This window comes from Chiloscyllium plagiosum, chromosome 30 (genome assembly GCF_004010195.1).
Source record: "Chiloscyllium plagiosum isolate BGI_BamShark_2017 chromosome 30, ASM401019v2, whole genome shotgun sequence".
Lineage (NCBI taxonomy): Eukaryota > Metazoa > Chordata > Chondrichthyes > Orectolobiformes > Hemiscylliidae > Chiloscyllium > Chiloscyllium plagiosum.
Window position 1 is genome coordinate 21627766 of NC_057739.1, and position 10485 is coordinate 21638250.

Here is a 10485-nt window from a genome sequence, read left to right on the forward strand (position 1 = left end):
ACTGACTTAACAAATGAGGAATTTCTCTTTCTTCCAAATATATCATTTATAGATTTCAGCTAGTGGGCTGGTGTCATTATGCTTTTGAATTGTTATCTATTTTAACTAGAGAAGTTTCTTTCTCGGGTGGTCAACTCTCTAAGATTGTCTAATCTCCAGGATACTGCTGCAAGCAACACAGGAGAAGATCATATTGGCTTTTTTTTTTGTTAAGCAAGAATATCAGAAAGGTAAAATGACTGCATGTCTGGGCAGCAAAGCTCAAACACATAGGGATGTGGGCAAATCTGCCACCAAAAACCCCCACATCACACAGGAAAATCCACTCAAGCAAGGGGACAAACAGAATCATAGAATTCCCTCAGTGTGAAAACAGGCCATTTGGCCCAACAAGACCACACCAACCCTCCAAAGAGAAACTCACCCAGAACCATTCTCCCACCCTATTACTCTGCATTTACCCTGACTAATGCCCCTAACCTACACATCATATTCATAAATAGAATGGACTGAAATGGTGAGGAACTGCTGGTTTGCTCCCATGCTTGCTCATTAGTGAAATTATCAGCAACAAACATGAAAAAGCAATCTGTGCACTCTGGAAAGTAAGTGCCAGCACTGAGGAAGTTGCTTGGGGTCACTTTTTGCTAAGGCCAAGATTCAAGCCACTTTTCACCGAGGCCAGGATCGAGGACTACCTTTTACAGAAGCTGAGGCCAGGAGCCATTTGCTGGATCTGGGAGTTCAGTTTGCTGGGTTCGGTGCATTCTAGTGAGGGGAGGTTATGGCTGGAAGAGGATTGTGGAAAAAGGAGATTGCAAGATGGGTGTGAGGGGCTGGTGGTTAAGGGGATGCATGGGGAATCAGGAGGCTGCGATAGAGGGAGAACAATTTTAAGCCTGTCAAATTGGAATACTCGGCTAACTAGGATCCAAGAAAAGGTCAAATGACTGAGGTATGTAATTCCTGTACATCTCTATGACTCTATGAATTCAGAATCTCCAGTTTAAGACTACTTAGGTCCGAGAGCTAATGCATTTGTAAAGAATGCCATAGATCCCAGTGTAATAAATGCTAATTGTTAAATTCACATCTGAGATTGAGATTAAAGATGCAGTAAAAGTTAGTAACTGCCTAGTTAATATGTTCTAGTTGTGTGCTTACGCAATGGATATGCATTAGTTGTGACCTCATCAGTCTGTGCAAGTTGAGTTTATGATGATGACTTTTTGTATGTAGATGTGTGTATCAGTAATTTTAAATTTTATTAATAACTTGCGCATGTTGTCTTGTGCCAATTTAGATATTATTGTATCTAAGACATTGATGCTTTCCTTGTGTATTGTGGCTTTAAGTTTAATGGAGAGATGGTTATTACCGAGGATGTTGATAAATTCTAATTCTATTCCTGTCTGCATCCAAATATTCCATATGTTAACTCAATTACATTGTTACTATGTCATTACATCATCAAATAAATGAGCTGGTGTCAATGAGAAAGTAGGCCCAGCAAAAGTTAAAAACTCAAAGCATTAGGAGAGTATGGTATTTTTGGAAGAGACCTATGTGTACTTAAGGGAAAATGTCATTTTTGAGTACATGTATTTACAGACTTTATAAAGTTCTGGTCAATTGTGAAATATCAATTTGAAATGAAGGTTCAAAAAATAACATGGTGATCATTAATGGTTACACTACTATTCACCCAGATCTTTCACCATGAAAACAGGATCAGCCACAGAAATTTCCAGGAGATATATGCAAAATCTGTTTTGCATGATAAACCTTGAGCAACATGAAAAATGGCCTATCCACTTCATTTAGCTTTCTATCCTCCCTTCAAACATCTAATCACAACTGGAAAACTTACCCTGTGCAAAAAGGTCATGTATAAAAGGAAGTTAAGATGAGATTTAGAGACTAGCTTTATAATTAAATCCCTTCTAGCTTGTTATTTACTTTAAGAAATATTGTTTCCCTGGCCTAATCACTGGCAGATTTACTGACAATTCTAGTGCAAGCAAGCAATGTATCAATCTGTAATCAGTACATTTGTATACATGAAAATCAATCTTGTACCTTAAATGAATGAATAATGAAAAGTACAGAAGCATTTTGTTGGCTTCTATAGCAAGTGTCATTATGGGTAGGCTGAGAACATCTTTTTGGCACATTCAGCCATTTTCAGCAATATATTTCACAGACATTATGGTTAATTAACCCTGAAATTAGGTGGTGAAGAAAATAGAATCAAGAGTTTGCTGCCTCCATTATAGGAACTGTTACAAAAATATTGGAGGAAAATAGTAACTTCTATAAGTTTAGTGGCTAAAGGTTAGACCTTATGAAATCCAAATTTAGGAGCTTTCTTGATGACTACATTGGATAAAGCAACGAGTATCCAACTACTTACACAAACCATCGGAAACCTCTTACTTTTTAAAAATTTAATTATTTTTATTTTAAAAATATACTTTAATCATACATGTGGATATTGGGTAAAGACTGGATTGGGCTTGGCTAGATTACTCCTTGTAATATGTAACAGCATTGCTGAAAATCCAGATTTAGCATGAGAAACGGCTACTTGATTGAGGCAGGAGAAGGCAAACAATGCTGATGGGAGGAGTAGTAGAGAGAGAGATGAGTAGTTAAAAAAAAGGAGTATTCCTTTATGTCTGAAAGGAACAAAACAAATTGAAATTACTTTAATATAATCTTTCACTTTAAGGATAGGGGAGTGGCTAATAATTGTACATTCAATATGCTATTGTGCTGCAGCTGGTGAGCTGCTGAAACATAAAGACTATTTGGACCATTTACACCCACTACACAACCTCCTTAGTAAGGCTACACATTCTTTTATATGAAATGAGACTGTATGAAATGAAGGAAACTGGAATATTTGAGTAAAATGCTGGCATTGTGTGTCTTCCAGAAGCTAAAGTACTGATATTGTGCTCCCACTCCCTCAGGCATTCCCACACATTTTGACTCGAACACTGTATTTGTGCGAGTCTGGTGCCTGCAAAAGTTCCTCACCAAAGAACATTTCCCATAAAATATTCAGGCAAACCAAGAAACACCTCAACAACTTGTTTGGAAGTCAATATTTTCTCATTTTAGAATTCCATAAGTCAATGCAGGATCTAGTTTCTGAAAACAACAGCTAAATTGCAAAATGGTTCTTTTATTAAACTGACAGAATCTTATTTCTCCATGCAATACTGTTTGAATTGATCTTTTAATTAATTTAATATTTAAAAAATTAATAGTAATAATTTTATTACAGTAATCTTGTTGCTATGCTGTATTTTCCATGTTCTGTATGTTCTTACTTAACTAAAGAAAATCTGTATTGTGATGATTAGCCCAAGGATTACAAGCAAAATACAATACTGCAAAAAACAAAAGAAATCCAAAAGTCATGGAAATGCTGCAAGACATCTATATAAAACCAAATATTCTTAAATATCAGTTCTTAACTGATACAACAGCCCATAATGCTCAGCTTTAGGACCCAATGTGTTTGTTTTCAATTTTTAAGTTTATGCAAATAGTTGAATGGATTGTGCGTAAAAGAAATACATTTGGAGAAGCTAATAGAATGTTTCATCTGTTTAGCTAAGGAGAAGGTCCAATGTATTATTAGTGGAAATAATGAATTTATTTAAAAAACACTGAAAATAATGTTATAAAAGCAAAGTGATGAAGAATGCAAGACTCCAAAGATGAGCTGGATTTTTTTGTAGCCTTGCACTTCACAACTGATGAATTAGGTAAAAACAATGACTGCAGATGCTGGAAACCAGATTCTGGATTAGTGGTGATGGAAGAGCACAGCAGTTCAGGCAGCATCCGAGGAGCAGTAAAATCGACATTTCGGGCAAAAGCCCTTCATCAGGAATTCCTGCTTGCACTGTGATTTATTTTAAACTTCTACAGAGTACAATAGGTGAGTGGGGGAGGGGGTGAAGGTGATAGGTCAAGGAGCAGGGTAGAGTGGATAGGTGGGAAAGAAGATAGGCAGGTAGGACAAGTCATGGGGACAGTGCTAAACTGGAAGTTTGGAACTAGGGTGAGGTGGGGGAAGGGAAAATTGTGTAGTTAAAGCTGATCTTTTCAAACACCCATCAGTGGATTTTCCCCCTTTTCAAAGATTAATAAAATCCAGAGAGAAAAGGATTCTTTTCATCATAGTGTTAACTGTCTTTTAAGCCAAAAACATTTTTTCAGTCTGATATATCTGCTACTTCTGCAATGTACCACCTGGAACCAAACAAGCTTCTCCTAAGACTGCAGCTGAATTATTCTGCAATGCCCATGTTAAAGTGGGGTCAACAGATAATGCTGCTACCAACTTTTCCGCTTCCTTTCAATGTGAGAAAATCACCTGGTCCCTGCTTGGGTCTTCTTTACTGTGCCACAGCAGACATTGAACATGCAATATTGACAAGGATTCGAGCCCATGTCAAGTTGTCAATTGTCCTTCTCCACAAGACTTTCTTCTTGTGCATTTTGTCAAAACATTCTGTATTTGTGGACTTTTAATAGTTGAGCTAACATACCATTTTTATCATCTTACTTAAAGTAAAAAAATAGTTAAATCAAATCAATATAACAGTATTATTCTCGATTTAATTGTAAAGTATATCGATATTTGTATGTGAACTCTGAGTCAGTAACCACACCTCACATTCATTTTAGGAGGAGTAAATGGGACAGATTCCAGACATAGATCACTGCTCTGACACAATCAAATTTCTGATTTAGTTGGACTTTGGTAACTTCTGATCACGGAGCTGTTTGCATCTTCCACACAGTACATCGCCTGTCATGGGAAACTTGAAGCACAACCAATAGCATCCTTCACCAGAAGTGAAAATGAATCATCACTTTATTTATGTGTGTAAATGCTGACAGCTTGCTCCAGTGATATTTGGAAAAGATCTAAAAGGTTGCCAATGAACCAATGCCCTCCGATGGTTAGCTGACTGGAAATACAGTGACAGAGAAAATACTTTTGACAGTAGAGAATCTTAGTCTATGTAATGATGTGTTCTAACTAATGAGAAAAATAATAGATGAAAATTGTACACACATGAGCTGTTTTTGTTCTAAATGAGCAAACTGAAAAAGTATTATTTCGGTTTGTGTTGAAAATTCTTGTCAGTATATCATCTTGTATATGCTTTTTGTAAATCTAAATCTCAAGTAGTCATGTACGGTTATGAAAGAATTGTTCACATCACTTTTCCAAATATCTGTGCTTAATGTGAAAGTAATTGAGACTGATGTCTTTCAGATTTCAAAAGGTCCTTACCTATTTCACCTGCTCCTACAAAAACATGCTGACATCTTCAAACAACATTTTAAAAATTAAATGCTGTAATGTGTCTCTTGTCTTAAACAGCCCCTTTAGTCTACAATAGTGGTTCCTATTGCTACTATCTATGGCTGTCAACAAATACTGTCCCCTTCTTCTAATTTTCACATTAATCTTACTTGATAACAAAGCCATGATATTAAACTGGTTGTGCTGCAGAAAGCTTCGGCCTCTTGTACAGTAACTTAATCACAAAGCTATCTATTGACCTAAAAATGGAATATACTTTTTAAAAAGGCAGAAGGCATGTATGTGAAGTGCATCTCCAAAACCACTCAGGAATTTCAATACTATTCAGACCAAAACAGTCCACTTGATTGGCAACCAATCTATCACCTTCAAATTCACCCCCTCCACCGCTGAGGTACAATGCCAGCAATACGTACCATCTACAAGGTGTACTGCAGGAACTTACCAAGGTTCCTTCAACACTACCTTCCAAACCCACAACAAAGAGGACAAGAGGACAAGACCAGCAAATGCATGAGAACATCACTACCTGCAAGTATCCCTTCAAGTTATGCATTATTCTGACTTGGAACTATATTACTACTCCTTCGTTGTCACTGGATCAAAATTCTGGCACTCCCTTCCTAACAACACTGTAGCTATATCTACTTCCCAACGCTGCAGCAGTTCAAGATGACAGGTCACAACTACATTCTTGAAGGCAACTGGAGTTGGACAATGAATGCTGGCATATCCAGCCAGTGAAACATTTTAAAAAAGTATAATCTTACAGGACAGAGCAAGTTTTCCTCATGTCAATCATAAGCATGATTTATTTAGGAACTAACAATAGCACAATGATAGACAGTTGAAGTAGGTTCGTAAGTGGAGGAATAGTGTGAGCCATTTAGCTTGTGTTATACCTCACTTGGCAGCTCTTGGGCACAAACGATAAATCATATTTTATTGTCCAGCACTCCGAACTCCCTGTTGGGTGATCTATTTTTCTCTCTCTCCCTTCACAACAAGCTTTAAAAACAAATATTCACTGTAGTATAAGTTTATTATAAAGATAGGATGCTAAAGTTTCACATTATTTTCAAAAGACAAAATCATTTTTGTCATAAGCCAAATGTCACCATATCACACCATATATCACACAAAATATCATTAACTTTCTGAATCTAATATCAAAGGTCAAAATGAAAATACTAAACAAGCGATAAATACACTTTGTGCGTCAAGGAATATTTGTGATGTTGTAGCAAATGGATTATTACCTCGATGGTAAGAACAGACAGAATTATTTCCAAGATAATTTCAATAATGTATTGATAAACATTCCTTAATTAATATTCCAAAACCTGTGGTGAAGTCCATAATGGGTTGTGTAATCATAATGATCATTAAAAAATTTAACCATACATTTACATGTTAAAGTAAATTTGAAACTACTGCATGACCACTAAGGTAATCTTATATTGAAGTATGGAATTTTACATCTTTACGAAACAGAATGGTTTTCTTGGGAACAATGCAAGGTCATTGTATTATATCTGAAGAAGAAAAGCAGAAAACATTCAAAAATACCTTAAAGGCAGCACAAAAGCACGAGCAATTCTGAATTTGTCATATCTGTTTTAAGAGTAAATGGCACAATTTCAATTCAAAATCATTTACTAATTCATGTTCAAGCCATTTCAGACTATAGGAAAGAGTATGATTTTCACAGTATTTATTAAACAGTCAATTGCATTTGCCAAGCCAACAGTGTGAAGTATATTATGATTGCAAAATATTTAGATGCAACCAGTAATTTGTATAGATATTGTTTTTGGTTGATGTAATTTTTTCCCTGAGGTTTCCACTCAACCATATTTGCATACAATGGATCATAACTTCTGCCATGAGCTACAGCAACTAGTCAGCATCTTTGCACATAATTTTGTTTTTAAAGGTGCACTGGTTTGATCAATTTTGGGTGAATCACGCCGAAAGAAAATAGCACCACCTGATGGGATTTTTTTGCCCAATGGTATACTATCTTGTAACATGGGAGTTAAAAATCAAAATTCATATAAAACTCAGAAATAAAATTAAAGATGGGAAGCAAATGTCGGGGGGAAATGAGGATAAAATGTACATACCTAAAGACTGAATTAGTATTTTAAATTCACTACGCAATGTCATTTATTATTTAGAAAATACAGTGAAAAATGTCCATTAACAAATGTTTCTCATCTATTTAAGATACTATTATTTGGCGGCTTCAATAATTACAGTAGAAATGAAACGACATGACAGGGTAAAGGTAATTTAAAAGCTTTTGGTGTGTGCCACCATGGGACAGGAGTTACTGCACAGCGATATAGGCTTTTCTTTCTGTTTTCTTTTTTGGCAGAAGAGGCTAATTCTCTGTTGGGAACATTGTCAATTCTCCTGTACATCATGTTTTCACCCTTGTAGCCATTCTTCCAACCTAAATCTACCCAGGAAACCCTGTGAGAGTTAAAAGTAGGACATCATAGTCGTGCCTAATCCTGCTTTTTACCAAAGTTAATGTGTACACTTTTCAGCTGAAGTCCTATAAGTGAAGGTGTAAAAGCAACTTTCGATCTGAGTGTGGCCCAACTAGAAAGAAGCTAACCAAATATAGATTCTGGGATTTTCTGATCTGGACTGATCATTGCTGCAGTGATACTGTATTTTTCTATGAGGTTGTTGAGAAGTTCATTAGTTTGCTTTTCATATGCAATAAAGGTATGCATTTAAAATTAGTTATTATCCATTATATTAAAAAGTTGCAGTTCAAACACATTAATAGGTCAAGGCCAGCTGGTATTACAAGGTTTCTGCAGTAATATAAAATCATCAAGATATTTGACAAACTTCACGAGTAATCTTTTCGAGCTTAAAAATGTGTTGCTGGAAAAGCGCAGCAAGTCAAGCAGTATCAAAGGAGCAGGAGAATCGACGTTTCAGGCATAAGCCCTTCTTCAGGCTTTGCAGTCCTCACTTTCTCCGAGTAATCTTTTAGCCCTGTTTCATCACAATGGAAACGCAGAGAACATGTTGCTGAGCTCAAGATGCGTGAGATAACCTTCTCAACAGACCTCAAACAGCTTTTATGTTCCTGAGTTGCAGCAAGGCCTGACGTCATGATAGTGTCAAAGAGACACATGAACTTGACTTCAACAAGGAAGTGCCAATGCCATATGAACTTTAACTACAGTTTTACTATGAGCCAGGGCACATACTTTACTCATTATTTGACAAGCCTTTTGAGTTTACCTACTAAACATTTGAGTTGAATGATAATTGTATATTTTTAACATTGCACCTCCTCCATCAACAATACCAAAAATGGTGCACAAATGTTCTGCCTCCACAGGCAGAATCTAACGTCTTTGTAAAGTACAAGTATTTTATTCATTGTCTTCATAGATATGAGTCAATCCCATATGTCAATTTGCTACATTGATTTTCTTTTAAAATGCCATATTTAATGCATCTTAATTTTGAGGTGCATGGTGCAAATGGCCATCCGCTGATCACCTCAACTGAAGGTGATTGTGTGGAAGAAGGAGTGATGACAGGAAGAAGGCAAACAAGTGTGTGCGCGAAAGGGACACAGAGATAAAATGTAATGAAAAATCAAATCTATAAAGGGCAAGATACAGTGCTAGCTTAAGCCTTATTCTCGTCAATTCCCATTGTTTTGAACACATTTGGGAATCTACATGTGTAGTATTAACGGCAATAGACTACAGTAACATTGAATGCTATGGATACTGTCAGCACCACCGAATAAACACAGCTGAATGTGAGCAAACGGCGTTGATCATCCTGTGTATATTATACCTATTTACATGCCGCTCGTTACAAGAAAGCTGCATGTTCCTAATTCAAACCTGTGTGCCGCCTATACTGGCTGGTGTACATCGAAACATTACCCCGGTCTTGGCCACGCCGCCTGGTAACCGTCTTAATAATGCATCCATAATACAGTCAGGTTACCAGCACTACAATGAAACCGAGTGGGGTGGGGTGTTTTATTTTCACAATAATGTACTCACCTTGTGCTTCCTCCCATTTCCAGTCGGTGGTAGGTGTAATGGTAGTGGCTTGTGTTACAATAGTAGAAGGTACTGTCGATGTTTTAAAAGATCTTTCCGTAGCAGTGGCGATCTCCTCCTGAAAGCTGGTAGTATTGAGGAAGTCTAGTGGGGTTGTGACATTGTATCTCTCTGTAGTATTCCATCCAACTCTGCCGGCTGCTTCTTTCAGTCCCGGCAATGCCAAGCACATCATTATCAACGCCAATTTCCCCACCATCGACAACATTGCAGTTTCGATCTCAGATTTTAATTCCCGGAATCAATGGTTTATTCCCCTTCAGACACAAAAAACAAGTTGTCTGATCACAATTGTCGTGTGTCAGAAACAGCGTGTCTCCGTTGCAACCGCATCTCGCAGTGAAGCTGACAGTGAATCCCCCTGTTCCCGGGATTGAGTGTCAATCGCCCTCAGAGAAGGCAGCCGGCGGAGGTGCTGTCCCATCCCCTTTTCGTCCCCGCCTCTTCACCTGATTGACGCTGCTGCTCCTCCAACCAAGCCTGCGAATCCTCCACTCACGTCCAATTGGGATGAAAAATAATCGACCAATCCTGTGTCGGCATGGAGGTGGGCTTTCCTCCAGAAGCAAGTTGAGTTGGAGATGCGGGACGTCACTTTTCAGGTGTCACACCCCAGAAGGGGAAGTTCCACCAAGTTTCACAACAAATGATAATGTAAATACGGCGAAAGACCATCACCACATACCCTTAAGATTTGAATCAAGAAAGGCAATGGCGAAATGTATTACCTAGACTTTCCAGCAAGCTGCAGTGTGGCAGCTTTGAAACAAATGTGTTGAAAGACATTTGTGAATTTCGCCTCGAATCTATAAAAATCTACGTTCATATTGTCCTGTCATATCTGCCTGCAAGTTTTATTTAAAAGTGTCCAATTTGCAAATGAATGAAAATCAGATGGAGGAGATTTGTATTGTATTAACTATATATAAAAAAAAACTAAACAGTAATCGGGAAAGCGCAGCATCTTTGGGAAGGACTGATAAAATCTGGTCTCAGATTTTCAACAGCTGCCGT

The 10485-nt window shown here is 37.4% G+C and overlaps 1 protein-coding gene across 1 annotated transcript in view; it reads right to left on the bottom strand.

Moving 5' to 3' along the window:
• The window catches only part of LOC122564795 (multiple epidermal growth factor-like domains protein 9), a 320435-nt gene extending 310536 nt beyond the window's left edge, over positions 1–9899 (bottom strand). Inside the window, exon 1 of the mRNA XM_043720030.1 lies at positions 9412–9899. Coding sequence (XP_043575965.1) covers positions 9412–9679 — 268 coding nt within the window. The 5' untranslated portion in view covers positions 9680–9899. The remainder of the gene's footprint in view (positions 1–9411) is intronic.
• Between the last annotated feature and the right edge of the window lie 586 nt (positions 9900–10485).